The sequence below is a fragment of the Bombina bombina genome, chromosome 4, assembly GCF_027579735.1.
Source record: "Bombina bombina isolate aBomBom1 chromosome 4, aBomBom1.pri, whole genome shotgun sequence".
Classification (NCBI taxonomy): Eukaryota; Metazoa; Chordata; class Amphibia; order Anura; family Bombinatoridae; genus Bombina; species Bombina bombina.
Genome location: NC_069502.1, coordinates 814,661,392 through 814,679,738, shown reverse-complemented (window position 1 = coordinate 814,679,738; position 18,347 = coordinate 814,661,392). Strand labels below are relative to the sequence as shown.

General features: G+C 42.8%; 1 protein-coding gene across 1 annotated transcript in view; it reads right to left on the bottom strand.

The window, feature by feature from the left end:
* LOC128655617 (oocyte zinc finger protein XlCOF6.1-like) overlaps positions 1 to 14,411 on the bottom strand; it is a 47,597-nt gene extending 33,186 nt beyond the window's left edge. Inside the window, exon 1 of the mRNA XM_053709209.1 lies at positions 14,265 to 14,411. Coding sequence (XP_053565184.1) covers positions 14,265 to 14,310 — 46 coding nt within the window. The 5' untranslated portion in view covers positions 14,311 to 14,411. The remainder of the gene's footprint in view (positions 1 to 14,264) is intronic.
* Between the last annotated feature and the right edge of the window lie 3,936 nt (positions 14,412 to 18,347).

Genomic DNA, 18,347 nt, shown 5'->3' with positions numbered 1-18,347 from the left:
ATAGAGCATGCGCCTGTACCTACCTCAGTATGCTCTCATTACAAACACTGCTGCCTCATATAGAGCATGCGCCTGTACCTATCTCAGTATGCTCTCATTACAAACACTGCTACCTCATATAGAGCATGCGCCTGAACCTACCTCAGTATGCTCTCATTACAAACACTGCTGCCTCATATAGAGCATGTGCCTGTACCTACCTCAGTATGCTCTCATTACAATCACTGGTGCTTCATATAGAGCATGATCCTGTACCTACCTGAGTATGCTCTCATTACAAACACTGCTGCCTCATATAGAGCATCATCCTGTACCTACCTCAGTATGCTCTCATTACAAACACTGCTGCCTCATATAAAGCATGATCTTGTACCTACCTCAGTATGCTCTCATTACAAACACTGCTGCCTCATATAGAGCATGATCCTGTACCTACCTCAGTATGCTCTCATTACAAACACTGCTGCCTCATATAGAGCATGCGCCTGTACCTACCTCAGTATGCTCTCATTATAAACACTACTGCCTCATTTAGAACATGATCCTGTACCTATCTCAGTATGCTCTCATTACAAACACTGCTGCCTCATATAGAGCATGCGCCTGTACCTACTTCAGTATGCTCTCATTACAATCACTGGTGCCTCATATAGAGCATGATCCTGTACCTACCTCAGTATGCTCTCATTACAAACACTGCTGTCTCATATAGAGCATGATCCTGTACTTACCTCAGTATGCTCTCAATACAAACACTGCTGCCTCATATAGAGCATGAACCTGAACCTACCTCAGTATGCTCTCATTACAAACACTGCTGCCTCATATAGAGCATGCACCTGTACCTACCTCAGTATGCTCTCATTACAAACACTACTGCCTCATATAGAGCATGCGCCTGTCCCAACATCAGTATGCTCTCATTACAAACACTGCTGCCTCATATTGAGCATGTGCCTGTACCTACCTCAGTATGCTCTCAGTACAAACACTGCTGCCTCATATAGAGCATGATCCTGTACCTACCTCAGTATGCTCTCAGTACAAACACTGCTGCCTCATATAGAGCATGATCCTGTACCTACCTCAGTATGCTCTAATTACAATCACTGCTGCCTCATATAGAGCATGCACCTGTACCTACCTCAGTATGCTCTCATTACAAACACTGCTGTCTCATATAGAGCCTGATCCTGTACCTACCTCAGTATGCTCTCATTACAAAACACTGCTGCCTCATATAGAGCATACTCCTGTACCTACCTCAGTATGCTCTCATTACAAACACGGATGCCTCATATAGAGCATGCGCCTGTACCTACCTCAGTATGCTCTCATTACAAACACTGCTACCTGATATAAAGCATGATCCTGTACCTACCTCGGTATGCTCTCATTACAAACACTGCTGCCTCATATAGAGCATGCGCCTGTACCTACCTCAGTATGCTCTCATTACAAACACTGCTGCCTCATATAGAGAATGCCCCTGTACCTACCTCAGTATGCTCTCATTACAAATACTGCTGCCTCATATAGAGCATGCGCCTGTACCTACCTCAGTATGCTCTTATAACAAACACTGTTGCCTCATATAGAGCATGATCCTGTACCTACCTCAGTATGCTCTCATTACAAACACTGCTGACTCATACAGAGCATGATCCTGTACCTACCTCAGTATGCTCTCATTACAAACACTGCTGCTTTATATAGAGCATGCGCCTGTACCTACCTCAGTATGCTCTCATTACAAACACTGCTGCCTCATATAGAGCATGTGCCTGTACCTACCTCAGTATGCTCTAATTACAAACACTGCTGCCTCATATAGAGCATGATCCTGTACCTACCTCAGTATGCTCTCATTACAATCACTGCTGCCTCATATAGAGCATGATACTGTACCTACCTCAGTATGCTCTCATTACAATCACTGCTGCCTCATATAGAGCCTGATCCTGTACCTACCTCAGTATGCTCTCATTACAAACACTGCTGCCTCATATAGAGAATGATCCTGTACCTACCTCAGTATGCTCTCATTACAAACACTGCTGCCTCATATAGAGCATGATCCTATACCTACCTCAGTATGCTCTCATTACAAACACTGCTGCCTCATATAGAGCATGAACCTGAACCTACCTCAGTATGCTCTCATTACTAACACTGCTGCCTCATATAGAGCATGCTCCTGTACCTACCTCAGTATGCTCTCATTACAAACACTGCTGCCTCATATAGAGCATGCGCCTGTACCTACCTCAGTATGCTCTCATTACAAACACTGCTGCCTGATATAGAGCATGCTCCTGTACCTACCTCAGTATGCTCTCATTACAAACACTGCTGCCTCATATAGAGCATGCACCTGTACCTACCTCAGTATGCTCTCATTACAAACACTGCTGTCTCATATAGAGCCTGATCCTGTACCTACCTCAGTATGCTCTCATTACAAAACACTGCTGCCTCATATAGAGCATACTCCTGTACCTACCTCAGTATGCTCTCATTACAAACACGGATGCCTCATATAGAGCATGCGCCTGTACCTACCTCAGTATGCTCTCATTACAAACAGTGCTGCCTGATATAAAGCATGATCCTGTACCTACCTCGGTATGCTCTCATTACAAACACTGCTGCCTCATATAGAGCATGCGCCTGTACCTACCTCAGTATGCTCTCATTACAAACACTGCTGCCTCATATAGAGAATGCCCCTGTACCTACCTCAGTATGCTCTCATTACAAATACTGCTGCCTCATATAGAGCATGCGCCTGTACCTACCTCAGTATGCTCTTATAACAAACACTGCTGCCTCATATAGAGCATGATCCTGTACCTACCTCAGTATGCTCTCATTACAAACACTGCTGACTCATACAGAGCATGATCCTGTACCTACCTCAGTATGCTCTCATTACAAACACTGCTGCTTTATATAGAGCATGCGCCTGTACCTACCTCAGTATGCTCTCATTACAAACACTGCTGCCTCATATAGAGCATGTGCCTGTACCTACCTCAGTATGCTCTAATTACAAACACTGCTGCCTCATATAGAGCATGATCCTGTACCTACCTCAGTATGCTCTCATTACAATCACTGCTGCCTCATATAGAGCATGATACTGTACCTACCTCAGTATGCTCTCATTACAATCACTGCTGCCTCATATAGAGCCTGATCCTGTACCTACCTCAGTATGCTCTCATTACAAACACTGCTGCCTCATATAGAGAATGATCCTGTACCTACCTCAGTATGCTCTCATTACAAACACTGCTGCCTCATATAGAGCATGATCCTATACCTACCTCAGTATGCTCTCATTACAAACACTGCTGCCTCATATAGAGCATGAACCTGAACCTACCTCAGTATGCTCTCATTACTAACACTGCTGCCTCATATAGAGCATGCTCCTGTACCTACCTCAGTATGCTCTCATTACAAACACTGCTGCCTCATATAGAGCATGCGCCTGTACCTACCTCAGTATGCTCTCATTACAAACACTGCTGCCTGATATAGAGCATGCTCCTGTACCTACCTCAGTATGCTCTCATTACAAACACTGCTGCCTCATATAGAGCATGCGCCTGTACCTACCTCAGTATGCTCTCATTACAAACACTGCTGTCTCATATAGAGCCTGATCCTGTACTTACCTCAGTATGCTCACATTACAAACACTGCTGTCTCATATAGAGCCTGATCCTGTACCTACCTCAGTATGCTCTCATTACAAACACTGCTGCCTCATATAGAGCATGCGCCTGTACCTACCTCAGTATGCTCTCATAAGAAACACTACTGCCTCATATAGAGCATGATCCTGTACCTACCTCAGTATGCTCTCATTACAAACACTGCTGCCTAATATAGAGCATGCGCCTGTACCTACCTCGGTATGCTCTCATTACAAACACTGCTGCCTCATATAGAGCATGCCCCTGTACCTACCTCAATATGTTCTCATTACAAACACTGTTGCCTCATATAGAGCATGCGCCTCTACCTACCTCAGTATGCTCTCATTACAAACACGGCTGCCTCATATAGAGCATGCGCCTGTACCTACCTCAGTATGCTCTCATTACAAACACTGTTGCCTCATATAGAGCATGTGCCTGTACCTACCTCAGTATGCTCTCATCACAAACACTGCTGCCTCATATAGAGCCTGATCCTGTACATACCTCAGTATGCTCTCATTACAAATACTGCTGCCTCATATAGAGCATGATCCTGTACCTACCTCAGTATGCTCTCATTAGAAATACTGCTGCCTCATATAGAGCATAATCCTGTACCTACGTCAGTATGCTCTCATTATAAACACTGCTGCCTCATATAGAGCATGATCCTGTACCTACCTCAGTATGCTCTCATTACAAACACTGTTGCCTCATATAGAGCATGAACCTGAACCTACCTCAGTATGCTCTCATTACAAACACTACTGCCTCATATAGAGAATGCTCCTGTACCTACCTCACTATGATCTCATTACAAACACTGCTGCCTCATATATAGCATGCGCCTGTACCTACCTCAGTATGCTCTCATAACAAACACTACTGCCTCATATAGAGCATGATCCTGTACCTACCTCAGTATGCTCTCATTACAAACACTTCTACCTACCTCAGTATGCTCTCATTACAAACACTGCTGCCTCATATAGAGCATGCGCCTGTACCTACCTCAGTATGCTCTCATAACAAACACTACTGCCTCATATAGAGCATGATCCTGTACCTACCTCAGTATGCTCTCATTACAAACACTGCTGCCTAATATAGAGCATGCGCCTGTACCTACCTCGGTATGCTCTCATTACAAACACTGCTGCCTCATATAGAGCATGCGCCTGTACCTACCTCAGTATGCTCTCATTACAAACACTGCTGTCTCATATAGAGCATGCCCCTGTACCTACCTCAGTATGCTCTCATTACAAACACTGCTGCCTCATATAGAGCATGTGCCTGTACCTACCTCAGTATGCTCTCATCACAAACACTGCTGCCTCATATAGAGCCTGATCCTGTACCTACCTCAGTATGCTCTCATTACAAACACTGCTGACTCATACAGAGCATGATCCTGTACCTACCTCAGTATGCTCTCATTACAAACACTGCTGCCTCATATAGAGCATGCGCCTGTACCTACCTCAGTATGCTCTCATTACAAACACTGCTGCCTGATATAGAGCATGCCCCTGTACCTACCTCAGTATGCTCTCATTACAAACACTGCTGCCTCATATAGAGCATGCCCCTGTACCTACCTCAGTATGCTCTCATTACAAACACTGCTGTCATATAGAGCATGATCCTGTACCTACCTCAGTATGCTCTCATTACAAACACTGCTGCCTCATATAGAGCATGAACTTGTACCTACCTCAGTATGCTCTCATTACAAACACTGCTGCCTCATATAGAGCATGAACCTGTACCTACCTCAGTATGCTCTCATTACAAACACTGCTGCCTCATATAGAGCATGAACCTGTACCTACCTCAGTATGCTCTCATTACAAACACTGCTGCCTCATATAGAGCATGAACCTGTACCTACCTCAGTATGTTCTCATTACAAACACTGCTGCTTCATATAGAGCATGATCCTATACCTACCACAGTATGCTCTCATTACAAACACGGCTGCCTCATATAGAGCATGCGCCTGTACCTACCTCAGTATGCTCTCATTACAAACACTGCTGCCTCATATAGAGAATGCTCCTGTACCTACCTCACTATGCTCTCATTACAAACACTGCTGCCTCATATATAGCATGCGCATGTATCAACCTCAGTATGCTCTCATTACAAACACTGATGCCTCATATAGAGCATGATCCTGTACCTACCTCAGTATGCTCTCATTACAAACACTGCTGCTTCATACAGAGCATGCGCCTGTACCTACCTCCGTATGCTCTCATTACAAACACTGCTGCCTCATATAGAGCATGAACCTGTACCTACCTCAGTATGCTCTCATTACAAACACTGCTGCCTCATACAGAGCATGATAATGTACCTACCTCAGTATGCTCTTATTAGAAACACTGCTGCCTCATATAGAGCATGCGCCTGTACCTACCTCAGTATGCTCTCATTACAAACACTGCTGCCTCATATAGAGCATGCACCTGTACCTACCTCAGTATGCTCTCATTACAAACACTGCTGCCGCACATAGAGCATGATCCTGTACCTACCTCAGTATGCTCTTATTACAAACACTGCTGTCTCATATAGAGCCTGATCCTGTACCTACCTCAGTATGCTCTCATTACAAACACTGCTGCCTCATATAGAGCATGCGCCTGTACCTACCTCAGTATGCTCTCATTACAAACACTGCTGTCTCATATAGAGCCTGATCCTGTACTTACCTCAGTATGCTCACATTACAAACACTGCTGTCTCATATAGAGCCTGATCCTGTACCTACCTCAGTATGCTCTCATTACAAACACTGCTGCCTTATATAGAGCATGCACCTGTACCTACCTCAGTATGCTCTCATAACAAACACTGCTGCGTCATATAGAGCATGCGCCTGTACCTACCTCAGTATGCTCTCATAACAAACACTGCTGCCTCATATAGAGCATGCGCCTGTACCTACCTCAGTATGCTCTCATTACAAACACTGCTGCCTCATATAGAGCATGATCCTGTACCTACCTCAGTATGCTCTCATGACAAACACTGCTGCCTCATATAGAGCATGATCCTGTACCTACCTCAGTATGCTCTCATTACAAACACTGCTGCCTCATATAGAACATGATCCTGTACCTACCTCAGTATGCTCTCATTACAAACACTGCTGCCTCATATAGAGCATGATCCTGTACCTACCTCAGTATGCTCTCATTACAAACACTGCTGCCTCATATAGAGCATGATCCTGTACCTACATCAGTATGCTCTCATTACAAACACTGATGCCTCATATAGAGCATGTGCCTGTACCTACCTCAGTATGCTCTCATTACAAACACTGCTGCTTCATATAGAGCATGCGCTTGTACCTACCTCAGTATGCTCTTATTACAAACACTGCTGCCTCATATAGAGCATGCGCCTGTACCTACCTCAGTATGCTCTCATTACAAACACTGCTGCCTCATACAGAGCATGCACCTCTACCTACCTCAGTATGCTCTCATTACAAACACTGCTGCCGCACATAGAGCATGATCCTGTACCTACCTCAGTATGCTCTCATTACAAACACTGCTGTCTCATATAGAGCCTGATCCTGTACCTACCTCAGTATGCTCTCATTACAAACACTGCTGCCTCATATAGAGCATGCGCCTGTACCTACCTCAGTATGCTCTCATTACAAACACTGCTGTCTCATATAGAGCCTGATCCTGTACTTACCTCAGTATGCTCACATTACAAACACTGCTGTCTCATATAGAGCCTGATCCTGTACCTACCTCAGTATGCTCTCATTACAAACACTGCTGCCTCATATAGAGCATGCACCTGTACCTACCTCAGTATGCTCTCATAACAAACACTGCTGCCTCATATAGAGCATGCGCCTGTACCTACCTCAGTATGCTCTCATAACAAACACTGCTGCCTCATATAGAGCATGCGCCTGTACCTACCTCAGTATGCTCTCATAACAAACACTGCTGCCTCATATAGAGCATGATCCTTTACCTTCCTCAGTATGCTCTCATTACAAACACTGCTGCCTCATATAGAGCATGATCCTGTACCTACCTCAGTATGCTCTCATGACAAACACTGCTGCCTCATATAGAGCATGATCCTGTACCTACCTCAGTATGCTCTCATTACAAACACTGCTGCCTCATATAGAACATGATCCTGTACCTACCTCAGTATGCTCTCATTACAAACACTGCTGCATCATATAGAGCATGATCCTGTACCTACCTCAGTATGCTCTCATTACAAACACTGCTGCCTCATATAGAGCATGATCCTGTACCTACATCAGTATGCTCTCATTACAAACACTGATGCCTCATATAGAGCATGTGCCTGTACCTACCTCAGTATGCTCTCATTACAAACACTGCTGCTTCATATAGAGCATGCGCTTGTACCTACCTCAGTATGCTCTCATTACAAACACTGTTGCCTCATATAGAGCATGATCCTGTACCTACCTCAGTATGTTCTCATTACAAACACTGCTGCCTCATATAGAGCATGCGCCTGTACCTACCTCAGTATGCTCTCATTACAAACACTGCTGCCTCATATAGAGTATGATCCTGTACCTACCTCAGTATGCTCTCATTACAATCACTGTTGCCTCATATAGAGCATGATCCTGTACCTACCTCAGTATGCTCTTATTACAAACAGTGCTGCCTCATATAGAACATGATCCTGTACCTACCTCAGTATGCTCTTATTACAAACACTGTTGCCTCATATAGAACATGATCCTGTACCTACCTCAGTATGCTCTTATTACAAACACTGCTGCCTCATATAGAGCATGCTCCTGTACCTACCTCAGTATGCTCTCATTACAAACACTGCTGCCTCAAATAGAGCATGCGCCTGTACCTACCTCAGTATGCTCTCATTACAAACACTGCAGCCTCATATAGAGCATGATCCTGTACCTACCTCAGTATGCTCTCATTACAAACACTGCTGCCGCACATAGAGCATGATCCTGTACCTACCTCAGTATGCTCTCATTACAAACACTGCTGCCGCACATAGAGCATGATCCTGTACCTACCTCAGTATGCTCTCATTACAAACACTGCTGCCGCACATAGAGCATGCGCCTGTACCTACCTCAGTATGCTCTCATTACAAACACTGCTGTCTCATATAGAGCCTGATCCTGTACCTACCTCAGTATGTTCTCATTACAAACACTGCTGCCTCATATAGAGCATGCGCCTGTACCTACCTCAGTATGCTCTCATTACAAACACTGCTGTCTCATATAGAGCCCGATCCTGTACCTACCTCAGTATGCTCTCATGACAAACACTGCTGCCTCATATAGAGCATGCGCCTGTACCTACCTCAGTATACTCTCATTACAAACACTGCTGTCTCATATAGAGCCTGATCCTGTACCTACCTCAGTATGATCTCATTACAAACACTGCTGCCTCATATAGAGCATGCTCCTGTACCTACCTAAGTATGATCTCATTACAAACACTGCTGCCTCATATAGAGCATGCGCCTGTACCTACCTCAGTATGCTCTCATTACAAACACTGCTGTCTCATATAGAGCCTGATCCTGTACCTACCTCAGTATGATCTCATTACAAACACTGCTGCCTCATATAGAGCATGATCTTGTACCTACCTCAGTATGCTCTCATTACAAACACTGCTGCCTCATATAGAGCATGCACCTGTACCTACCTCAGTATGCTCTCATTACAAACACTGCTGCCTCATATAGAGCATGTGCCTGTACCTACCTCAGTATGCTCTCATTACAAACACTGCTGCCTCACATAGAGCATGATCCTGTACCTACCTCAGTATGCTCTCATTACAAACACTGATGCCTCATATAGAGCATGATCCTGTACCTACCTCAGTATGCTCTCATTACAAACACTGCTGCCTCATTTAGAGCATGATCCTGTACCTACCTCAGTATACTCTAATTACAAACACTGCTGCCTCATATAGAGCATGCGCCTGTACCTACCTCAGTATGCTCTCATTACAAACACTGCTGCCTCATATAGAGCATGCGCCTGTACCTACCTCAGTATGCGCTCATTACAAACACTGCTGCCTCATATAGAGCATGCGCCTGTACCTACCTCAGTATGCGCTCATTACAAACACTGCTTCCTCATATACAGCATGATCCTGTACCTACCTCAGTATGCTCTCATTACAAACACTGCTGCCTCATATAGAGCATGCGCCTGTACCTACCTCAGTATGCTCTCATTACAAACACTGCTGACACATATAGAGCATGCGTCTGTACCTACCTCAGTATGTTCTCATTACAAACACTGCTGCCTCATATAGAGCATGATCCTGTACATATCTCAGTATGCTCTCATTACAAACACTGCTGCCTCATATAGAGCATGATCCTGTACCTACCTCAGTATGCTATCATTACAAACACTGCTGCCTCATATAAAGCATGATCCTGTACCTACCTCAGTATGCTCTCATTACAAACACTGCTGCCTCATATAAAGCATGATCCTGTACCTACCTCAGTATGCTCTCATTAGAAACACTGCTGCCTCATATAGAGCCTGATCCTGTACCTACCTCAGTATGCTCTCATTACAATCACTGCTGCCTCATATAGAGTATGCACCTGTACCTACCTCAGTATGCTCTCATGACAAACACTGCTGCCATATAGAGAGCGCTCCTGAGTAGAGCTGCAACAACTAATCGGCATAATTGATTAATTGGTTTGCAATTAGTTGGTCTGTGCACAGCACCAGCTGCTTCACTCCAATGAGCTCCTGCACAGGGTATTGTGTTTTATGGTTTTGCCCTCAGCCTAAAGGACCTCTACAGACGTTTACTTTTCACTTTTTTAGGACACTATAAAAGTTTCTTATTAAGTTTACAACTTCTCCTGTCTTATGTGCAACCCAGAAATAAAACAGGAGGCATAATTTGTATTATTTATATAAAATCAGGTGATTTGGGGCTATGCTTTGCATGATATAGAGCACAGCTTGTTATTTACACCTAGCCCTAGATTGATGGCACTTGTTATACGAGTTCTATTTTTAATTAATTGGAATATGTACCAGATTCATCCTCTGTAAGTTTATATATCTGTTATTTTAAATGTAGACTAGATATTTCCCCCCTAACCTTATAGATGGTTATTTACCACTGCATATGGATATTCAAGATATTTTTATGTTATAATGAGGTCCAGGCTTACTTTGTTGAGAGGCCCTTGCATTTGTGGAGAACTAACAAAGATAAATAGCACACCTTGGTGAAACTGGCAAAACCCTTATTTTGCATCTCAGGCACCTCAACACCATCTGAGCGCCTCTTCTCTGCTGCAGGCAAAATAGCTTGCAAAAAGAGAGCCAGGAGCATGTGGACAGGTGGACAATTTTGCATTTCAATAATAAACAGTGGTAATCTACCTCTTTCTACTTCTACCTCTTTTCAAACTGTTTGTGGTTTTCTTTTGCTGAATAATAAAAATGTGTTCTGCTGCTTACAAAATTGGACCAACAGTTGTTTTAATGTAAAGTTTATATTTATAACACTCATTTATTTTTATCCGATTAGTCGATTAATTGTAAAAATAATCGGTCTATTAATCGATTATGAAAATAATCGTGAGTTGCAGCCCTACTCCTGAGCCTTCCTCAGTATGATCTCAGTACAAACACTGCTGTCATATACAGAAAGCGCTCCTGAGCCTTCCTCAGTATGATCTCAGTACAAACACTTCTGTCATATACAGAGAGCGCTCCTGAGCCTTCCCCAGTATGATCTCAGGACAAACACTGCTGTCATATACAGAGAGCGCTCCTGAGCCTTCCCCAGTATGATCTCAGGACAAACACTGCTGTCATATACAGAGAGCGCTCCTGAGCCTTCCCCAGTATGCTCTCATGACAAACACTGCTGTCATATATAGAGAGCGCTCCTGAGCCTTCCTCAGTATGACCTCAGTACAAACACTGCTGTCATATATAGAGAGCGCTCCTGAGCCTACCTCAGTATGATCTCAGGACAAACACTGCTGTCATATACAGAGAGCGCTCCTGAGCCTTCCCCAGTATGATCTCAGTACAAACACTTCTGTCATATATAGAGAGCGCTCCTGAGCCTAACTCAGTATGCTCTCATGACAAACACTGCTGTCATATACAGAGAGCACTCCTGAGCCTTCCTCAGTATGATCTCAGTACAAACACTGCTGTCATATATAGAGAGCGCTCCTGAGCCTACCTCAGTATGCTCTCATGACAAACACTGCTGTCATATATAGAGAGCGCTCCTGAGCCTACCTCAGTATGATCTCAGAACAAACACTGCTGTCATATATAGAGAGCGCTCCTGAGCCTAACTCAGTATGATCTCAGGACAAACACTGCTGTCATATATAGAGAGCGCTCCTGAGCCTTCCTCAGTATGATCTCAGGACAAACACTGCTGTCATATATAGAGAGCGCTCCTGAGCCTTCCTCAGTATGATCTCAGTACAAACACTGCTGTCATATATAGAGAGCGCTGCTGAGCCTAACTCAGTATGCTCTCATGACAAACACTGCTGTCATATATAGAGAGCGCTCCTGAGCCTTCCTCAGTATGATCTCAGGACAAACACTGCTGTCATATATAGAGAGCGCTGCTGAGCCTAACTCAGTATGCTCTCATGACAAACACTGCTGTCATATACAGAGAGCACTCCTGAGCCTTCCTCAGTATGATCTCAGGACAAACACTGCTGTCATATACAGAGAGCGCTCCTGAGCCTACCTCAGTATGCTCTCATGACAAACCCTACTCCCATATATAGACACCAGATAATGTAAAGCTCAGCACCTGGAACTCCCATCTGGGGTTGTGCACGTAGGACTGGAGCCACGGCCAAGGCTCCTAACCGGTATAGCAAAAAGGTGTAGAGTCCACAGCACTATGAATAAGCATCTGTTTATTAACGCATAACGTGTGCACATTTACCTGTCTTATGCTTTAATAAACAGATACTTATAGTGCTGTGGACTCTACACCTTTATGCCATATAGACAGTGCTCCTGTGCCTACCTCAGTATGCTCTCATGACAAGCACTGCTGCAATATATAGAGCAAGCTGCTGTGCCTACTTCAGTATGATCTCATGACAAACACTGCTGTCATATATAGAGAGCACTCCTGAGCCTTGTCTCATGACAAGCACTGCTGCAATATATAGAGAGCACTCCTAAGCCTTCCTCAGTATGCTCTCATGACAAGCACTGCTGAAATATATAGAGCACGCTGCGGTGCCTACTTCAGTATGATCTCATGACAAATACTGCTGTCATATATAGAGAGCACTCCTAAGCCTTCCTCAGTATGATCTCATGACAAACACTTCTCCCATATATAGACAGTGCTCCTGTTCTACCTCTATATGGTCTCACGACAAGCACTGCTGCCATATATAGAGCACTCTCCTGTTCTACCTCAGTATGCTCTCATGACAAACACTGAAGCCATGTATAGAGTGCACTCCTAAACCTACCTCAGTATGCTCTCATGACAAGCACTGCTGCACATATAGAGTATGCTCCTGAATCTACCTTTGAATGCTCCAATGACAAACACTGCTGCCATTTATAGAGCACGCTTGTGAGCCTATGTCAGTATACTCTGATGACAAGCACTGCTGTAATGTATAGATTGCACTCAGATTTCATCAGCTGGTGCTGTGCAATTCAAGCACACCAGAGTAAGACATTGTGCAATGCAAAGTGCCTAAAAAAACAAACAAAATAAACACGTTTAGACATTTTGTATATAAGAAATTGGCAACATGTGCAATAGCTGATTGGTTGGTACACTATGCATGGAGCTTACCTACCAATAAGCGCTCTTTACGCAGAGACTGGGCATAAGCACATAGTGCCGATCTGGTCATTAACAACAAAAGTAAAGCAGGATTTTATAAACTGCGTAGTAGAGACTTCTGTACATTACTAATATACACCAGAGGCAGAACTTTTTTTTCACTTTCTGCAATGAGATTTTTTAAGTGAAGTAACTGGAGAATAAAGCATTTTTTAAAGTTTTATAATATAGTGCATTGCACAGCTGCAGAGAAAAAAAAGTGTTGTTTTTATAATGTCTTGAGTCAGTCAACAATAATAAATGCACTGCTGCTTTGCAGCGATGCTCCATATTCAAACAGCACTTTGTTCAGGGTGCACTTTGTTAAGGAAAACTTATGCAGTGCAGCCAGAGCACAGTGCAGTTTGAAGACAACAGCCTGAAGCAGAGCAGCGCTGCAAAGCAAAAGAGCCAACAGTTCCTGAATGTGTCCCATTCTTTCTGCAGACATGCTGCATTCTCTGCAATGACATCTCAGATCACAGCATGTTCTGCCTTGGGGCAATATACTATCAACCCCTATGTACCTTTAAGACAAACAGATCACTGAGGTTTCTGGTTAGTTAATGTAAATATTATCCCATTGTGATGACAAAACCAGGTGACATACATGTGACATCCTGCTTACCTCTGTGTGCATCAGGAAGGTCTGAGGTTTGGTTCTTGTCAGACATTGTCTTGTTCAGCACAAATGAATTTATTAGATATTCTTATAATGTTGTCCCCTTTACTGACAAACGTAGTGACGTCTATTGTATGTGATCTTCACAGTAACAGGAGCCTAAACACAGAGAGAGAGAGTCTCATGTACAGTTCGTTGTCATAAGGGGTATACATTAAAGGGGCAGTCTAGGGAAAATTAAACTTTCATGATTCAGATAGGACATCCAATTTACTTTTATCATCAATTTGCTTTGTTCTCTTGTTATTCTTTGTTGAAAGCTAAATCATATGTAGGCTCATAAGCTAATTTCTAAGCCCTTGAAGGCTGCCTCTTATCTCAGGGACAGTTTTTTGACAGCTAGAGGGCGTTAGTTCATTTGTGCCATATAGATAACATTGTGCACATGCACGTGGAGTTACCTAGGAGTAAGCACTGATTGGCTAAAATGCATGTCTGTCAAAAGAACTGGAATAAAGGGGGTATTCTGCAGAGGCTTAGATACAAGGTAATCGAAGAGGTAAAAAGTGCATTAATACAACCATGCTGTTTAAGCAAAACTAGGGAATGGGTAATAAAGCTCTAGGCACACTGAGCAACGGGTCCACGTCTGGCTTCCCACATCACCCTTAGGGAGAATGGGTAATAAAGGGATTATCTATCTTTTTAAAACAATAAACATTCTGGAGTACACCATCCCTTTAACTTCTCTAACAATACATAGCTTTTTCATTTTATGTTACTATTTACAAACCTTTAACCGCTTAATTTGAGCCATTTGACAACCTTGTGCTGAAGCCGTTTCCAACCATTTACATTTATGGTTTTTGAATATTAATTCCATTATGTTTATTTCTTCTGTGAGTTACCCACACAAACTGAATGCTGTCTTTTCAATAGACCCAGCACTTTTAGAAATCAACTTTAGTTTGCATTAATTAGATAATTAATGAAAATATAAGCCCAAATTGGTGATAGTTCTCTGGAATTCCCTTGTGTACCCATGCACAGTTTTACACTATACTGCATTTATTATTTTTCCACATCATCAAAATTGTTTAAAGGCACCTGGAGTTTGATAAGTGCTATTTAGTTCCATCAATTAAACAGACTTCCCAGGATTAAAGTCTCGACTGTGTCACAAGGATGAATCTGCTTTTATCACTTTGTCTGCCTGAGCTACTATCACTTAAAAGGACATTATACACTCAAAAAATATGGGTTAATTAAATAAAGCATTAAAAGAAAATAAAGTTTTTTTTTTGTTTTTTTTATTAAATATTTTTTATTACTTTTTAATAATAACAAACATACAAGAAAACATAAAAGGCATTCAGATGATGTCTCTAAAATGAAGAGAGCCGTCTAAGCTAATATCGTAAAAACAGTAACAGAAAAAATGATAGCATTACATCATCACATCACTACACATTTACATCCATGCAGTGAGATCCTTAGGCGGACAATTGACTAAGCATTTCTTATAGATTCACATCGCTACATTCTGGCATTGCTATATATGATGCCTAAGACGAACAATGTTAAGAATAAAAAAAATTAAGAAAGAAGGGGGAAAAGGAGAGGGGGAGGGAAAGATTAGGTGAGGGATGGAGGAGGGAGGGGGAAGGGAAAGGGCAGGTAGAGCCCACTTTATTGTCTAAGCGGTCCAAAACCTGCACAGGTATAGGTGACCATGTATTCTTCCACGTCTCTACTGAACTCTAGGTCTTTGTTCCCATAGAAAGAGAACATCTAAGATAGTGGGCTCCATGTACTAAGCCGTCAATTCATCCGTCATTTTAGACGCGGATAAACTCGTCGTTACTCGCCGCGGGCGAAATGGTGTCCGCTGTCACTATGTGCTAATAATCCCCCAATAAATAGACAAGTCTAGCCCGCCGCGAGCAGTGGCGGATTATTGATAAATTTGACGCCTCGCTCGCCGCGACTAAGCTGATGTACTTAACTTTCAGTTGAATTGCCTGGCCAATTATTAACATGTGACATGCAGGGTGTCACGAACATCATAGTAGTCGCGGGAATAGAATTTTGCTCCTATAAAAGTTCAACTTATCTAAACAACTTTATTATTGTTCAAAAATTTTGGAAGAGTGATAACAGAGCGTTATTTTTGTAATATTTATTTACAATTTGGATATGGCTTCATCTGGATCTGATAATATGTAAATATTAATATAAAAATAATTATAAAGATTGACAACTATACAATACAAATTTAAAATATAGATTACTCTTTAATTACAGTCGACAAATTTGGCGCAATTTATGTACATGGAAATGAGAGACAAATTAGACGCCAGTTATGCTGTACAATGCTGATATTACTGCCTTTTATATATGTCTAGACTGGCGTCTAGATTGACTTTCCTATTGTTTTGTACCTTGCCCGCCACCTAAAAGGTGGCGAGGCAAAAATAACGAGGTGGGAGCGGAAATTGTAGCGAGCGGACAAATAGATTTTTTAGTACATTCGTTTTTGGCGAGTTGGTGGTCAAATGTGTCTAATTACAGTGAAAAATGGAGAGGTAGCGAGGTTTGGCGGATAAGTACGCTCGCAATTTTAAAGATGCGAGTTTGAACATAGTTGACGACTTTGTACATATCAGTTTGCGAGTTTTGAAGCGAGATTTGTTGCGGGTAGCTCGCTGACTGCTTAGTACATGGAGCCCTTAGTCTTGTCTACCCACATATGTATAATGTGTCTTCTCCAGTTCTAGTACGTGTGCAACCTCTCTAACCCATGACGAGTCGGGGGCTGTGCAGTCTTCCAGAGTCTAGGAATTAAGCGTTTAGCACTGTTCAGCATATACTGAAAAAGTTTCCGTCTGATTTGACATGTGATTTTCGGGATAGCATTGAGTAGTACTACTGACTGGGTTAAGTCGACATCTATGTTTAAGATGTTATTAATACTGTCGGAGATGTTTTTCCAATATGTGCGGAGAAGTGGGCAGCCCCACCAAATGTGCAAAAGGTCGCCCACCTCCCCCCATCTTCTCCAGCAAAGCGGGGAAGCACCTGGGTATATACTATGTAGCCTTTTGGGCGTCAGATACCATCGAGATAGCAATTTGTAATTAATCTCTACTATAGTTTGGGAGAGTGAAGATTTTTTAATTGTGTCAAAAATTCTACTCCATTGTGCATCCGATAGTTCTGCATGGAGCTCATTTTCCCATCTCTGTGCATAGGATGGTCTATTGCTCGCTACAACGCGCTGTAATATTTTATGTATCAAGGAAATATGAGATCTAGTATATCTGGTGTTTGAGCAAAGTGCTTCAAATGGTGTGCGTGGCCTGACTATATCGCTTCTGTGTAGAGATGTGGTAACTGCATGTCGTAACTGAAAGTAAGGGTACCATTGTGTAAAAGGGGGCCTATTTCTTGGGCAATAGCTTCTTGCGTATTGATATGGCAATCTTTAATGATCATGTGTCCTGGGATATTTGAGGGTTTACCGTAAACTATGGCCATTTGTGGGAATTTGAGAGAACCAAAGTCAGGATTATCAAGTAAGGGTATCATGGGTGAGATGGGGCTCGAGAGGGTCGGGTTCACACGTAGAAGCTTATCCCATTCTTTGAGGGTACTGTCTACATAATAGTTAGGTAGTTTAGTTTTGGGTCTGTGTTTAAAAGGGATCCAACAGATTTCCCTGAGGCTTATACTTGTTAAAAGGACTCCATCTGAGTTCATGGTTTTTCCAGGGAAGAGTGGTTTCCGGCTACTATCCGGGCAAGGTGGGAAGCCCTATAATAATCAAATATGTTAGGTGCTCCCATACCTCTGTTTTCTTTAGCTAGATATATATTATTTTTGGGGACGCGCGCCTTCCGCTGGGACCATATGAATGATTCAAACATTCTTTGTATCAGACGGAGGTACGGCAGGGGTAACTTTATTGGGAGTGTTTGAAACAGGTAAAGAAATTTTGGAAGAATCGTCATCTTCAATGCATGGACTCTGCCCATCCAGGAAAGATTACCATTTTTATTCCATGTGTTCAGGAGTGTTTGTGTTTATTTT